Here is a 17,364-nt window from a genome sequence, read left to right on the forward strand (position 1 = left end):
GTGGTCAGCAGGTCAATGGAGGTGATTCTGTCCTTCTACTCTGCTCTGGTGAGACCCCAGCTGGGGTCCTGCATCCAGCTCTGGAGCCCTCAACACAGGAGAGACATGGACCTGTTGGCGAGGGGCCAGAGAAGGCCACAGAAATGATCAGTGGGCTGGAACAGCTCTGCTGTGAGGACAGGCTGAGAGAGTTGGGGTTGTTTAGCCTGGAGAACAGAAGGCTCTGGAGAGACCTTATTTCAGCCTTTCAGTACTTAAAAGGAGCCTATAAGAAGAATGAGGACAGACTTTTTAGAAGGGCATGTTGCGACAGGGTAAGGGGTGATGGTTTTAAACTAAAGGAGGGGAGATTCAGGTTAGACATGAAGAAGAAATTTTTACAATGAGGGTGGTGAAACACTGGCCCAGGTTGCCCAGAGAGGTGGCAAATGCCCCAGACATTCAAGGCCAGGCTGGATGGGGCTGTGAGCAACCTGATCTCATTGCAGGAGGGGTGGACTAGATGACTTCTAAAGGTCCCTGCCAACCCGAACTATTCTATAATGCATCCCTGGAGGTGTTGAACTCTCGTGATGAACTTCTTTTGTCCATCAGGATGGTCAGGCCCTTTTCTGCCGGCCGACTCCCAAGCCAGTTGGCTCTCCACCTTAACATTGTATGAGGATGGCCTGTCCCTTGTGCAGGACTTTGCACTCATCTCTGTTGACCACCACAAGGTTCTCACTGACATTCCTGCAACTTACCAAGGCTACCCTGAGTATTAGCTGTGGCCTCCAATATGTCAGCTGATCTTCCCAGTTTGGCATGGAGACCACCTGAAATCTTGCTGAAGGTGCATTCTGTTCCACCCTGTCACTGATGAACATATCAAATAGGACTTGTTCAGGTATCCATCCCTGATCACACCTAACTGGGCATCAGTCAGACTTCAAACCAGTGAGGCCCTACCCTTCAAGCCTGGTGGTACAGCCAGTTTTTCACACAAATAGTCTGCTCACCTCATCCACATCTCCCCAGTTATAAGGTTACTGACGGAAACCCTATAAAACCCTGATAAAGTCAAGCTTAAGAAGCCAGTGAGGTTGGGTCAGGCATAACTAAACTTAAAGACACAACATTTACCTTTTTTCCAGTCACTGGCAGTCTTCTCCTAAACACCACAGCCTTTCAAATGCCCTAGGGAGTGAGCATGCAGCAACACTGGCCGGCTCCCTCCATGTTCAAATGCACGCCAGCCAGTCCAGTGGACTTGAATATGCCCAGTCTGATTCAGTGGACTAACTTGATCTGCTGTGGGTGGTCTTCCTCTGCCCCCAAAGTCTGCTACTAGCCGTGGAAGCTTGGGAGATGTGGGTTTTTTCCCCAATAAAGGCCAAGGTGAAGGAAGCCTTGAGTATTTCAGACTTTTCCTTGACCTTTATCACAAGGTTGATTACTCAATTCTGCAGCAGGCCTACATTTTCCCTTGTCTTCCTTTTGCTGACGATGTGCCCGTAGAAGCCCTTTTTGTTGCCCTTCATGTTCTCTTTTCAGCTGCAACTCCAGCCAAACTTTGGCTTTCCAGATTCCACTCCTTTACTAAAATACCGACCATGCTCTGCATGAAGTGATGGAACTGCAGCCCAGTGTAGTTTGCTTACAAATTCTTTCTCTCTTGAATGCTTTCTAGAAATGTTATTTAAGGAAAGTGGTTGTTTTTCATCCATATCTCATCTTTTGAAAGTTGCAAACATATGCAGGTGTCTGTTCAAGCATTTATTTAGCTGGTACTGCAGAAAATGCCATTGTTCTAAATTATTCTTTCTTCCTTTGTTGTTAGTTGGTTTGTTTCCAGTAACCTCAAACTCAGTGCAGAAGAAAAGTATACACATATATACCTCATAGGAAGGAATCAAATGATTCATTACCTTTATCATGCAAATTTGACTGCTAATCCATCTCTCTAGGATTTTTTCTAATATTTTGTAGTATTTCAGTTCTGCCTAAGGAACTTCACATGATTATCACAGAAAAAAACCAGCCCCTTAATGAGCTACTTCCTATTATTCAGATCTGGACTTCCTGCCCCACCCTCCTCTAAAGCAAAATTAATTTAAAAAAATAAAAAGGAGAAAAATTAGCCAAAGTTTTATTACTTGTAGTCAGCCCATAAATGATAAATTTGAGGGTGTTTATCTTTTTTCTGTTTTAACATTCCAAATCTAGAAAAGAGAGGTGGTTCTTGATTTTCAACCATTTGTATTTAGTCCAGAGTGCCCCAAGACAGTTTTCTTACACATAAAGATACCACTTCTTTGACATATTCTACACTTGGTCATTTCATCGGTTGTTTTTTATATGGAGAGATCGGTCTCTTCAGTCTTCCAATCTTTCACAATAACTAACGAGTGTTTCTGAACCATTTTCTATTCAAGATATGGGCCTATACAATAGGAAGTTGTTTGAATAACGCTATAGTCAGAATTGTACATATTCTGCAAAGTCATGTATTCTCTCTGTACTTCAGTAACATGGTTGATATGATGACAGTTGTATTTAAAGTTGCCAAAATTTGACTTTAAAATTCCTCATCCGGGTGTTTATAAGTTTGTCAATTTTTATTGCTGAGCTGTTGCACTTATTCTTTACTTTTGGGAAACTTTGAAGATGTCCAAATATGACTAATACATACCTTTGTAATTATAATAAAGTCCTCTGTTACAAGTGAGACATGTTTTGCGTTTAACAGTTGATTCATCCATTTAGATCATTATATCTGCTCTCTCTCATAATGGCATGGAACAGAATTAGGATCCAAATCAGGGCTCAGGCGATGAAGGACTGCCTAAGCACAGTGCCCCTGCGCCTTTCCTGATTCTCTTTTTCCTTGCTGCAGCACAAGGAAGAAGGTCTGCTGGCCACAGGCCTGGCTCTCAAGGCCTCTCCTAGTGACTAGGAAAAGCCTAGGTGAAGGAAAAGTCTTTCCTATGACTGAGAAAACCATAGGTGACAAAGGAGGAAAGGAGCAGGAACTGCTTCAGGAACTTTCCATGTCTGGGCCAGGATCTGGCTGAAGCATGCTCTTCACACCTGGGACTCTAAACCATTCCCTTTCTACACCTTCATGTCAGCTGGGATCCTGAGAAGTTTTCAGGTGTTGTGTCCCAGCCCTCCCTGGCACAGCAGCCGGTGTCTGTACCATCCCAGCAATATCGAGCTTCTTCCTCCAGCTCTTCATGTTTCTGCTGTGATGTTTCCTCTCCAAAGAGGGAAATGAGGTGGGGGTGGGAAGGACTTTCACTGTGATTAATGTAGCAAGATGTACCTCTTAGAGGTGATCTTTTAGGTTCTTTTCAGCTCCAAACACTACTCTTACTTCAAGAAAAATTCATTGAAATGAAAGGGGGATACCGTGACTCTGTGAGACCATTTTCTGTCATGGATGGATATATAGAGCCACTTATCCACATAATATTGTCCAGATATGGGACTCAATGTGGTCTCATCTACTTCTCTGGTTTCATTCTTTTAATAGATTTTTGTCTCTTCATATACTTCTCCACTGCTCTTGGGCCCATGGTTTCCTTCAGTCAGACTTCTTAAAGCTGCACTTGAAAGTAAGTGCTACTGTCCAAACTTATAATTTTCATGTAAATCAGTAACATTCAGTGCTCCTAAAACCTCAGCTTCTTAAAGTGAAGATGATGAGATGTTAATCTCAGCTTTAATTAAGAACAAAAAAGTTCTGTTATTTCCCTTTGGGTTTTGGAGAAAAGCTTGAGAATATAAAAAAAATGAAAACTCCAGGCTTTAAACCAAACAACACACAACATATTCTTTCAAGACACTATTTTTAAAGACTAAGATTTCACTTGTCTCATGACTTTTGACCAGAGACTTGGCTGAGGATTTGAGTTTCCCCTCCATTGCACAGGAGGGAACAAGAGGGAGACACCTCAAAGCAGATACTGGGACCCCAAAATGCTCAGTGTCTCCTGACAGCCTGTCGTGGCAAACGTCCCCCCAAAATCCTGGAAAACCTATGGCAAAAACGCCAGTTTCCCTGACTTCCATGCCAACACATGCAGCGACTACAAAAGACGACACCAGCAGCAAGGTGTGAACCCTTCCACTAACCAACCTGGGCAACAACGGGTGTGACTTCACTGAGCATTTGGTTTTTTTTTAAACAAACAAACAAACTGCTTCAGGAAATTACCATAACCCCCCAGTGCCCAGTAACCTCTGCCATCATATGGGGATGGCCAGTCCCAAGGAGACATGTCTGGGCGGTGGGTGCTTGCCACATGTCACACGCGCCATTGCACGTGTCCGACACCAAGCTCTGGCCTCAGGACTGACAGGTGCAGTACACAACCCGCAGCCTCGGGAGCCTCGGGACCCCCGGGCGGGCTGCCTATGGCCCCCATAGGCGTCGGCCGACCCCTGCCCCGAAGACGGGAGGGCCCGGTGCGGGACGACCGCCGGCAGCCCGGCAAGCCCCGCCGGGGTGTCAGCGTCGACCCCAGCGCCGGCCCCGTCGCGCCCCCCGCCGGCACCTATAGGGCCCATACCCCACCCCCAGCCCCGGGCGGCGGAAGTGTGTGTAGGGGGCAGTATAGGAATTTCCTGTGACGTCCCGGCCCGGACTCCATTAGGCTGCAGCTGGGCTGAGAGGAGACAAACCCAGCGGGCAGCGAGCGGAGCGGGCCGGGCGCCTGGGGCTGCCGGGCGGGGGCTCAGGGCAGCGGCGGCCGCCATCGCCAGAGGGAGCTCCGAGCGGGCGGCGGCGCTGCCTCCGGGACCCCCGGGGGGCACAGGGCCCCGCTCCGCCTCCCTTCACCCCCGCCGCCCCCCGCCTCCCCCTTCCTCGCCCCTCCGGCTTCCCACCACGGCCGCTCTCGGCGAGGAAACTCTGGCCTCCGCTTCCTCCTCCTCCGACTCGGACACCGGCGGAGCCTCCCCGCCCCCGCGGAAGAAAGCCCGGGCCTCCCCGGCGGCGGCGGTGGAGGGAGCAGGAGAGCCCGGGGCTTCCGCGGGCAGAGCAGGCCTCACCTCGTCCCACTCCCCCTCGCTCCCCGCCGGGCTCGCCCCCGCCGCCGCCCCGCTCAGAGGCAGCAGCAGCGGCGTCGGCAGCGCCATGCAGGCCAACGGGGCAGGAGGGGGCCAGCAGCAGCAGCAGCCGTCGCAGGGGTCGGCGGGCCCGGAGCTGGGCTGCCTGAGCGCCCAGAACGGCGAGGCCTCGGCGAGCACGGCCGCCGGCGACCAGCTGGCCCACGCCAATGGGCTGCTGCCCTCGGCCAACAGCGGCGGCGGCAGCCCCGGCGGCCTCAGCGTCAACAACGGGGTGCCCGCCGCCGGGGGTCCCGGCCCGGCCGCGGCGGAGCTGGGGGGCGGCGGCGGTGGCAGCGCCCTGAAGAAGAAGAAGCGGCTCTCGCAGTCCGACGAGGACGTGATCCGGCTGATCGGGCAGCACCTCCACGGCCTGGGCCTCAAGTAAGTGGCCGCGGCCGTGGAGGCGGGGGAGGCCGCGGTGGGCGAGGGGGAGAGCGGCCGGGGGGGGCTCCCTCCCGGTGCCGGTCGGGGCACCCTGACCCAAGGCCCTCGGTGGGGGCCCCGCACACACGTCCCGCTGTCCTTCTCTCCGTTGGCGGGGAGGGGGTGGCAGGGTCTAGCGCGGGGTCGCAGGAGGCCGGTGATCGACGGGGAGGATGAGGAACTGGGGCGGGGGGGAGAGGAAGGGACCTGCGGAGCGGGGTGGGTCGGGGGTTGGTGGCAAAACATGCCCTGTCGCGGCCTGGTAGTCCCCAGCGAGGAGAGGCCAGTGCATGGGTGCAAACAGCCGTGAGGCAGGCCCGCTCCCAAAAAAATGGAGCCGGGGATGTGTTTTCTAAGCCTGCGCTCGGTGTCTGCGGACGGAGAGGCCGGGAGCTTGCTCTGCCAGGGATGGCAATATGGAAGTCGAGTTGCACACCGATAAGGGCAGATCAATACAAATGTGTTAGTGGGGGAGAAGTTATCTGGTAAACATAATGGAGCCCGCAGCTGGGCGTGGGGGGGGCGGCTCTTTGCAGATGAGCTCCAAGATTTGGGTTGTCAGCTTGGAGGAAGCAAGCACGAACTGAACTGCCACTTAAATTAGGCTGTTTGGTTTCACTCGGAAAAACCTTCATCTCTGTAAATGATGAAAGTCTCTTCAGATTTCTGCTGGACACGTTTTTGATAATAACCTTATCTGTCGACTAGAATCAAATATGTTGGCTCTTTCTTAGAACTGGAATAGGAAAAATAATTTCCCAGTGGAGTAGAAGTCTAAAAATTTAATCGCAACACTGAGTTTGTGAGTAAAGCTAAAGCCAACATGTCATGATTTTGGAAGGAGGTTAGAGAAATCCTGCAAAGTCTTCATATAGCTACCACAAAAGAAGTCTTCAAAACACCGTGGAATGGGTCAATTAGCAATAACTTGGTACATAAAATGCCTGTGACACAAGAGGCAAGTTTACAGCAGCAGACAACTCGTGACTGTTCATAGACGACACCACAGTAAATAAGCTATTTTTAGTGTAAAGGGGGGAGGGCCACAGGTTCATGAGTTTGTTTATTTTATTTTAAGGAGCCAGTCTTTTAATATGTGATGAAGAAGAAAAAGTTAGGCCTGTTCAAGATGTAGTAGCTCTCCATGTTGTTTTGGGGGGAAGGGAGGGGATAGAGGATCATAGCCAGTACCTAACAGCTTTCTAGTCTGTATCTTCCTTCATGAAGTCTGTCTTCTGTGCAGGGATGGCTGTTTGTGGTGGCTGGTAAGTCCCATACTTTATGGTACTTCAGCGAAGCTTTCAGGCTCATTCACAGCTTGCTTTAGCTGCAGGTAGCTGTTCACGTACCCAGGCAACTGAGACAGTATTTTTGGACAGGCATCTAAATATCGTCCTAGTGTTTTTACTTTATCAAGGTTACTTTTAAATATGGTTAACTGTTATCATAGCAGGCGGTATATTTATGAGGGTAAAACTGGTCGGGTTTTTTTACACTGTATCTCTCCTGCAGCCAGACTGTTGATCTTCTCATGCAAGAGTCAGGATGTCGTTTAGAACATCCTTCTGCTACCAAATTCCGCAATCATGTCATGGAAGGAGAATGGGATAAGGTAACGTAGGGCTTATAGGACTGTATTAACCACTGTTTAAATTTATAGTATCTGTGAGAGAATTCAAAATCCACTCTCCTTATATACTTTTTTGTTTGTTTGTTTTTTTCTTATGCTGATTTCTGCAGGCTGAGAACGACCTGAATGAACTTAAGGCCTTAGTGCATTCTCCGCATGCAATTGTGGTAAGAGGCACACTTGAACTCTTTCAGAGCTGTATAGTTGGACTAATTGTAGTGGTGTAATCTTTCTCTATGGAGTTGGTTGTCCATAGTTCTTGTTTTCTTTTTGGTTTACTTTAAGCTGCTTGCATGTTATCTCAAACGTCATACTAATCTGAACTTTTTTTATTCTTTTTTAGAATGTGAGATAGGAGGCTCCAAAGTATGGAGGTTAATGTTTGGTATACTGAATGTTTAAAGTTTGTTAAACATACTTAAATGATAAAATATAAATCCTGTAACGGTCCTAAAATAGGTCAGTTTCTGTAGAAACTGTGTATGTTTAATACTAATTTCAAACTTGAAATACTTCTCACAATCTCTGTGTTTATGGGAGTTAAGTCATCTTGAGGGAAAAGAAGTTTAGAAACAAAATACAGTAATACCGATGTGGAGTTGGCATTGTAATAGCACATTACAAGAATATGGAGACTGCTATAGACCATGAACAATACTGTTGCTTTTCCAGATGGCTTCTAAAGAGCAAATGTATTTGTATTGCTGTTTGGGATTTTATTTGGAGCTTTTTCTCTTTGGCTGGCTTTTTTTTTAAAGATGAACCTAGAAATAGAGGTTTGTAGGTCCTGTGACTTGGCAATTACAATATATGTTACAATTTCAGTAACTTTGAGGAAGGTGTTTCTTGGTTTGATATTTCTGTGTGGAGATAGAAAAACAATAGTTAGCTCTTCAAATGGCTTCTTCTGTTTTGTTTAAATGTTGGTTTTAATGAAATGAAGTTAGTACAACTATGGTCACTTAAGAAGAAAACACTAGCAAGGCTTTTTGAAGTCTGACTGTAAACAGTGAAGAATCAGCTGATGGCTGCTTAGCTCCACTTCTAGCTGATTCATTTGTTGTCAAGACAATTTCCTGTCTGGTGGGGGAGGGAGGGAAAGAGAACAGGAAGTGAAGTAGGAAAAACAGATGTTTAACAAAACATCAGAGGGTACTTGAGAGAAGTTTACATTCTGTTCTATAAATTTGGTCAAAGCTTAGTACCTCTTAAGTAGACTAGTAGTTAACTTTCTCTGAAAGACTTGATGTACGTAAGATTTACTGTTCAAATAGTTTAGAATATTGCATGCAGCTTCCAATAGTTTATGGAGACTGAAAGTATGAAACCACTGCATGTGAATACGAATGGTCGTTTGAATCAGATTTTCTCATGTTTTGAACTTCTGGAGTTGTCAAGTTTCTCTGTAGTATTAATATTTTACATGTCTGAGAGTCAAGAGGTTTAACTGAGTATCAGCAGTGTACTTTGTGGAGAACTTAATTTGAGGAAAAAGAGGACATTTTCCTTCTGTTGTTTTGGAGGGCTCTGAAAGCATGCTTTTCTTTAGTGTTGATCTCTAACTGCTTTAATAAAACCTGGTGCGATAAAAATACTTGGTTTAGACTAAACTTTACCTGAACCAAATATTAACAATTTTCTTTTTAAAGTTGTTATCCTTTATGTAAACTTCATATAATGGAAGACAGAAAACAGTATTAAATGTCTTGCGTGTGTGTGTTAGTAAGAAAATACTGATTTGCAAGGATAAGTTGAGCTTGTGCGTGCTCCATCGTGTGTACACTGTCTTCACCTCCCTCCCCACCGGGCTTTTTTGTACACAGTTGAGATTATGGGTGGTTATTAGTGTAGTCGGCACCCGGAAAACTAGTGATAGATTATTACAGGTAAGGAGGGATGCTTTGTGCTCTGTAGGTAATCCCGACTGCAACAAAGCCAGACCTAATGAAGATTATAGATGTCTTGATTAGGGAAAGTCCAAACAAGATGCTGCTGCAGGTAACTCTTTAAAAACAGAACATTAGATTTTGGGTTTCCTGACTTGTGACTCATACTGTATGACTAGATGTTTCAAAATGTGTACGTACAAGAAGAATGGGTACCTAAAAGTTTGGATGACACAGAGTGTTTAACAAAATAGGGTGTGTGTGTTTGGTGGTTTGGTTTTGGTTTGTGTGTTATGTTGTTTTCATGTGTGGGGTGTGTGTGTGTGTTTGTTTGCCTTTTTTTTTCCTTATGGTTAATATGACCTGGACAAAATAACCAGGATATATAGCTGCTTTTGAAATGTGTGGTCAGTGAGCAGGATAGGTATTTTGAAAATTGTGCTCCTTTTTTATTTCCCTTATTTCTGCAAAGTGCTATAAGTTCTACAGGTTAAAATACTAAACATGAAATGGCTGATCTCATTTTGTATATCCTTTATGTTGGTGGGGGGACACGACAGTCTGCTATTTCTATTTGTGTCAACACAACTGAGTGCTGTATAGTGTGTGATTAGTCGTGTTTACTTTTCTAGCATATAAGATACAGCTGTCTTGAGACAAAATGTAGGAAACTTTATGGTTGATTCAAGCATGTTATTTTTCTTTGAGTAACACTTGGAAAAATATCAGCTTCAAGCCAGCCCAAGGTTTTGCTTACTTTAGGGCTACTCAAGCATATTATGGCATCTGTCTTGGGTAACCTAGGAAGAAATCTCAAGATTATTTCTCTATAGTCCTCTAGAATATACTTTCAAATTGTTGTCTTTACTTTTTATTTCCATTTACTTAAATAGGGCTTTCCACCAGTTCTTGAGGTAGGCAGCCTGCAGCAGGCGACACAACAAAGAGGAGATTTGTCTTGTACTTTGAGCAAAGTGCTCCACCTGCCTGTGTGGTGTCCCTCTTGCTACCAGCATTAAGAGCAGTTCCCTATTGGAATAAATTACTATTTTAAGTGACAGGATTTGGTGTGGTTGAAGCCTTATTAAATTCTATAGGCCAGAATATTTTCTGCCTCTTATGTACCAAATCTTGCATTTAAGTTTTGGATGGTTTTTAAGTGCTTTTGTTAGTGATTTACAAGACTATCAAAATAAAGGCTACAGAGTAATGAAAATTGGAGCCTTGGTTCTGCAGGCTCTAAGCAGGTAGCTACTGTGTTGAGTTTGTTCTGAAACATCAGCTGATAATTTCAGCATGTCTTTTAGTTACCTGCTTCATTCCAAAGAAGAGTTGTTTCAGTAGTGTTTACTGTGCTAAGAGTTCAAAATAAATAAGTAATAAAACTGTTGTGGAGCTTGTTAAGATATGCAGGTCAAAAGTAACGCCAAAATCTAATCCTAAAATTAGGTTGTTATGCATTTTAGTCTTTAAACTTCTGAAGATTTGCTACTGTAACCAGTTAGTGATCAAAATGGCCCAATTTCTTGACTCTGGTAGGATACTTGTCCTATTATTTTCACAGTTGTGTTGCTGAGGCTTTCACCTTGCGTTACTTAGTACTGGTGGAGCATGGTGCGTGCAGAGATTCCTACAATTTAGGATTCTACAAGGGGCTTTCCTACTAACAATTAGGACAATGAAGGACTGAAGTATTAAACGTTAATGTTTGTAATCAAAGGCTGTAGTTTGAAGAAAGCAAAATGCTAATATTACATGAAAACGAAAAAGCCTTGTAAATGTAGTAACTCTTAGTTTTGCCCCAGGGTGATCAGAGGTTCAACTTACACTTCAATAATAGCTTCTAGAAACAACAAAGTAATGCACTTTATCCTCATCCTCTCTACAGAGTTGAAAGACAGGCAGAGATAGTAATAACTGAACAAAACCAGCCAGGCGGCAGTGCTGAAGCTGTTGTGTGGGGCTCTTCCATGCATCCTTCAGGGTAAAGAATCTTTGCTGTAAGCTGAACGATGGTGGTGTCTGGATTTAAATTGTTCAACGGTAAAGAGTGTAATGATGTTGAATTTCCATTGCAAACACTGAGATGATAACAACAAATCCTGGGCACTTGTTTTATGTTGTACATGTTATAATTTGGGTTATGATAATCTTTATTTCCCTTCTTTGGAAGGCAGCTAAAGAATATGGAGAATGAGTAAGCAGTTCTTGTGCATTGCATCAGATTAGTTCTGTACTCATTCTATTTAAATGGTGGGGTGTATGCTTTTACTTTACGGTTGCCAGTATTATAAACAGTTCTCTTTCCTTCTGGAAGAGATTGCTTAGGCTGTAGAGGAGATGATGTACTCAAAATGGTCTTGTCTACCATAAGAAGGTGGTATTGAAAGTAGTTAGCAGTACTATTAGTAGGGCATATAAGTATTTGAGAGAAAATGAAGACAAAACTCAGTTGTTCAGTGAAATCCGTTTGTCAGCAAAGTCAATAGCTGCACAAAAATAAGTGGCAAGAGGCTGTGAGTGTCCTTTTATAAAAAATGTCTTGAAATCTGTCACTGGAGTGTGACTTTTGCCTCAAGGAGGCTGCACTCATGCTATTGTTTGAGTATGCTGTAGGGCAAGTTTTTGAGCAATTATCAGAATAGCTAAGAAAATCAATTTAATTTCCCTATCAACATTTTGCTCTAGTTCCTGTCTTTTTGCTGTAGATAAGTTACAATTTAAAACTGTTTTTTTTTTTTTTTTTAGTCTAATTCTCCATTATGTTAACAGTAGACTCCTACATGAAGTGTACAGTGCTCTGTTGTTCTGGAGGCTTTTATCTTCCTGATATGCCAAAGTTGCACATGGCACTGATGCCTTTTTTAGGAAATTCTACTTTCTAACCCAAAACTGAAATTATAAGTCTTTGGATAAATTGGCAAGTTATCCACTTGGTAGTGTTCCTTTAATGCTTCCGTGTAATTGTTAGAACTGGCATTAGAAAAACTACTTTTTAGGGTTTTCTGCTCTCTTTACTTATTCCCCTAAAGAAATGGAATGAACGTGCCAAGTCCTAAAAGCAGGGAGAAAGAATGACTAGATAGAGAGATAGTTATCACATTTAAGGGAAATATGATATAAATAGAATAGATATTATAGGCAATAATTGGAGAAGGAAGAATTGGAGGGATTGGAGTTTTTATTACAGACTGGAAATATCAGACTATTTTTTAATTGATGGTGATCATCAGTGCAAGGTTACCAAGAGGAGTGAAATATGGTATGTGACTGCTACCTGAGCACCTCCATGCATCCTTGTGAACACAGGCTGGGAGAGGGAGCTCTTATCCCTCCTGCTGCTGGTGAATAAGCGAACAGCATGAGGTCTGCAGGCCTGCTGCGTGGAAAAAACCATGGAGGCTGTAAATCCTTGGCATGTCTTTCTTTTGGTTGTCTGCATGTCAGAACACCAACAAATGTTGTCTCACCTGGAAGAACTGTACAGTGATGCTCTAACAATTCCAAATAAACTAAACAACTGGATAGGGAATGTGCTATATGTTTGCCTGTCACCTGCAGGGCAATAGAGCACTACAGGCATGTTTGAACATAAATCACTTTTACTATGTAATGTTTTGCGCTTTGTAAAGCTGTGCGGTAAGTTAATAGCACTGTATGTGGAAATTTGATTCTTTTGAAGAACTGAACATCTTTGGAATATAAATTTACTTTATGGTTTAACTTTTGATTTTACATACAGTAAGCCTTAAACTTTCATGTAAGCTTTAATAGGACAGGAGCATCTTAAACTTCCCAATTATCCCTCTACTTACAGAGGCTAGCAGTGTGTTTGAAACTAAGTAAACATTGACCAAATATGAGCATGAAAATAGTGAGGTGCCTGAGGTCTGACAAAGCAAAGGAAGCCAGTGATTGAACTGGTGGTGTGTTTGTTAGAAAAGCAAATGTAATTTGCTGCACTTAATCTTCGTTCTGTTTCTCACTGATATGTCTAAGAATGTACATTTTCCTCTTTAACCTGGTGAGTCTTGTGGACCAGAAATGTCTTTTCCACCTGATAACTGCTAGCAGTAAAGATGTGCAAACACACAATAGTTGATTTTATCCAGAAACAACAAAACTGTGTTTCTGATAAAATGGTATTAGAAATTTCTAGGGCTTTGAGTTTTGAAGTATAGTAAGTATTTTCTCTTTTTGTTTTGTTTTTTTAATCCACAGACATTTGTTGTTAGACTAGCAGGCTTGATTTTCTTTTTTTATTTTTAAAGAAGACAACCAGAACCTGTACAAGATGAAAGGAACACTATGAAATAGCAGTGATTACTTCGGAGAAGTGATTCCTAAATATAGGAAACTATTTTTCTTGTAATCCTGAAAAATGATGCAACATCCAAGGAAAACAACTTAATGTGAAACTACAAAACAAAACCTCAGACAGTTTCAATTTGTTATTACTATATGTTACGCAGCTATGCAAACAATCCATGTTGGCTCCTATGTAAGCAGTATGAGAACTTGCTGAGTTGGCCTGTTGTGTTCTGTGCTGTCTTGCAGTCCAGAATCTGTGATTAGCTGCTTTTGGTCACTTCTCTTGATTTAATGTAAGATTGGGAAGAGAGATGAGACAAGTTGAAGTGAGGATCTGAGAAATGAGATAGGAGGGTACCTGGAGCCCCATAAGGTGGGAAGGAAATTCATGGATAACATTGCAGAAATTAAGTTATTGAAAACCCAGCAAAAAGAAATTGAGTAATGAACATTACATATAGCTGTATTTCTGAAGGGCATAGTAGAATGGTTTCTACTGTTCTGTTTAGGCTCAAACGTTTTCTGAAACTTCAGTCAACCTTTTTCCCCTGACTGCTGCTTTCTGTCATGTCAGAGGATGAAGTTTTTGCTGCTGCAGCAGAAGTACCTGGAGTACCTGGAGGATGGCAAGGTCCTGGAGGCACTTCAAGTTCTACGCTGTGAACTGACACCTCTGAAATATAATACAGAACGCATTCATATCCTCAGTGGGTAAGTGTTTGGACTTTGAAAGCTCTTTTGGTGGAATTTTTGAAGGAATTCCATAGCTTTTGGTTGCTGACACTGAAAACTCAAACTGTATTAAAGCCATTATCCTGTTGATTAATAAACTGTAGTGAGATATGCTAAAATGGTGACTAAAGAAGACTATTCAATAGAAAATGCCTGGTTTCAGATGCTTGAAGATAACCTCATTGTGATTTACTTTTATAGTACTAGAATCCAAATTAATACATACACTTCTATGGTCATCTGATATTGAATTATTAGCCTGTTATCTCATAGCTGAATAAGTAGATTAATATAGTCTTGTTTGTGCTTGGATGAAAATAAGACATTTCTACTTTCCCAAAATCAGTGTTTTGTTTACTTTTTTCTATTGCAAATTCATAGACATTTTTTCTGAAGGAAATGTGTGTTTGCGTGGAATAGCTCACTGCCATTTTTCCTATAAGTCTCAGGCTTAAGTCACCTATTTCCAGTTCATTGAGAATGTTGTTATATATGTATCATGTTTAAAAGTGGAAAGAATGATTCCAGAAAGATTTAGTCTGGTGTGTGTGCACTTTTTTAAACAGGTATCTGATGTGTAGCCATGCAGAAGATTTGCGTGCAAAAGCAGAGTGGGAAGGGAAAGGAACAGCTTCCAGATCTAAACTTTTGGACAAACTCCAGAGTAAGATGTTCTAGTGTTTAGAATTTATTCCCACCTCTGTAAATCCAGTGTATCTTATATAATGACATGTCCCAGGGAAGTGGCTTTAACTGCATTTGCTGGTTGATGTTTTTGTATTTCTTGGTTAATGGGAATACCTTTACCCTTTGGTCTCCTGTATCTAACCTTTTGTAATGGAAGCTCTTACTACTTAGCTCTGCTGCATGCAGTGATAGCATAACTTAGTGATTAAATGTGTGGTTTGGGGGGGAGGGGGGAGTGTTCTGTAAATGGCAGCTACACTGAGCTACACCTGAACTGTGGCCTATAACCACCAGTGATACCAGGAGGGGTTGGTAGTGGTCTCAGACTCTGATGTGAATTATGATTTCTTCTCTTTCTTGTGGCTGGTGTGATACTATGTATCAGAGTTGGAAAACCCATGGTATATCTTTATTTCAATAATGTTAATAGAGAATTCTTTAAGTGAACACAACTAATGCTGTTGTTTTTTGAGTTAGTTTGTATAGATGGTGCGTGTTGGATGGGACAACGTATATTATAACTACAATATATATTACTACTACATATATAATATGTATACTATAACTACAAATATCTTGCATACAGCTCTGCTTTCCAGAAGTTCATGCTTCAAATTCCAGATGTATAGCTGTAGATTTGGCAAACCGTGTGCACTATTTTCCTGTAGCTTTTGAGCTTTATTTATTAATATCTCTTCTAAGAATACTCAAAATACACTCTTACTTGTGACTAGGTTTTGATATATCTTGTTGTTGTGCTTTTTTTCTTAACTCTTTTAAAGCATACCTACCCCCATCAGTGATGCTTCCTCCAAGGCGTTTACAGAACCTGCTACGTCAGGCTGTGGAACTTCAACGGGACCGGTGCCTATATCATAATACCAAACTAGATAGTAATCTAGATTCTGTGTCGCTGCTAATAGATCATGTTTGTAGTAGGTAAGAAACATTTGCTACTTTTAATATGGGAAGCAATATAATTTGTCTTTTTAAAATAATCTAATTATACTTACTGTGAAAAGGAATATGAAGACTATTTTGAGTTGGTTTAATAGGAGTTGACTGCGAAAAGAGTTCTCGTTAAATGAGTAGTGGCAGGGAGTAGAAGGTGTGTATAAGAGACTTTGGTAGCTGGATAGTCAGGTAATGGGGTCAGATTGAAGCTTTATAATTTTAATCAGATAGGTATGAATAAAATATATTACTACACTAATCCTTCCCACTTGTTTCTTGTAATTTTGGACAGCCACTTTGTTTATTCATGAACACATGATTGCTGTGCTTTTTTCTCTGGAGAATTGCTAGTATGTTTCTTATCTAGACTCCTGTCTTCAGGGTTACTGGAATGCAGAAAGTCTACTGACGCATACTTCATGAAGTCAGCTTTCAGCTTTTAGTAGTGGACAGTGAGGTGCTTTTAGACACAAATATTAAAGTAGAGCAGAAATGTGCAGTAGACATTTCTGGTTTACATAATATATAATATGAATGGTATAAAGAACTATTTTCTCAGATTTGTAATGCAGTAAGAATTGAATGTCTCTTATACCTATGTATTAACTCTTAAAACTATTTGCCATACTGTACCAGGCAAGAAGCAGGAAGGTGTTTGTTAGTAACAAATGGCTCACTTGAGTGGTTTTTTCCTCATCCAGCAGAACTCTGCCAAGGACCCAAAACTCAGTGTAACTTTTTGGGAAAACTGCTTTGCATGGTTTAATGAGGGCTAGGACACCTAGAAAACAAAGACTGTGTATGATATTCTTATGTTTGCTTATGTAACAGGCCAACAACACTTGGGCTTACATGGTATTTTTTTTCCTGTTAAGGTTAGCTCATCTGAGGAAGTTAAATATTGATAACTTACTTATAGAAACTTTCTGAACTTGGCTGGTTTGACTTACATTCTTGGGTTACTTGGAGTCTGTTTTGAAAGATGCAGTACTTCACTCTACCCATCTTAAGGTTTTAATTTAATATCCTTGGAACTTCTTGTAATATTTTTAGGCTATTGTCTAGCTTGCAATTTTGCTACATGACATTGTTGCCACAGTTTAGTGTATATATATGCATGGACATTTGCCCATTTTAAGAGCTATTGGCAGTGGTCAGATGCTGGAATTGTGGCTTTCCTACTTAAGAAGTGAATCTTAAAATCAGACTAACAGATTTAATTTGTCTTTCTACATGTCATAAATAACACTGGGTGTTTTGTAGGGGTTTGTGATTAATCAAACCCCCAGGAGTGTTCAAGCCAACTGTAAAGAGCATGGTTAACTGAAGTTGGACTAGCTAGAGCCAGATATAAAATACTATATGCAATAAATCTGAATTTGAATTTCACCCATCTGAATCTATTTGTTGGCATAAGTTTGGCCGTAGGTTTTGGGGGTTATTTTCACCTAATGTACTTCTTAAGCTTGTGTATTTGGTATGTATGCATACATGCAAACATACATACTCGTGACTACTCTAATTCCAAAAAAACCCAATTCAAAATAAAGGCTTCCATTCTGTCCTCAACTCAACCTATTGTACCTACCTGTTGCAGGGGTCTGAGATCAGTTTGTGGTGCGATGTACATGCTGCCATGCTTGGGCA

General features: G+C 42.2%; 1 protein-coding gene across 1 annotated transcript in view; it reads left to right on the forward strand.

Annotated features, from left to right (window-relative positions):
• The first annotated feature begins 4,626 nt into the window (after positions 1-4,626).
• The window catches only part of WDR26 (WD repeat domain 26), a 29,205-nt gene continuing 16,467 nt past the window's right edge, over positions 4,627-17,364 (forward strand). Inside the window, exons 1-6 of the mRNA XM_065833532.2 lie at positions 4,627-5,475; positions 7,030-7,129; positions 7,258-7,314; positions 13,919-14,055; positions 14,643-14,740; positions 15,546-15,702. Of these exons, the coding sequence (XP_065689604.1) occupies positions 5,120-5,475; positions 7,030-7,129; positions 7,258-7,314; positions 13,919-14,055; positions 14,643-14,740; positions 15,546-15,702 (905 nt within the window). The 5' untranslated portion in view covers positions 4,627-5,119. The remainder of the gene's footprint in view (positions 5,476-7,029; positions 7,130-7,257; positions 7,315-13,918; positions 14,056-14,642; positions 14,741-15,545; positions 15,703-17,364) is intronic.

The sequence above is a fragment of the Patagioenas fasciata genome, chromosome 3 (genome assembly GCF_037038585.1).
Source record: "Patagioenas fasciata isolate bPatFas1 chromosome 3, bPatFas1.hap1, whole genome shotgun sequence".
NCBI lineage: Eukaryota > Metazoa > Chordata > Aves > Columbiformes > Columbidae > Patagioenas > Patagioenas fasciata.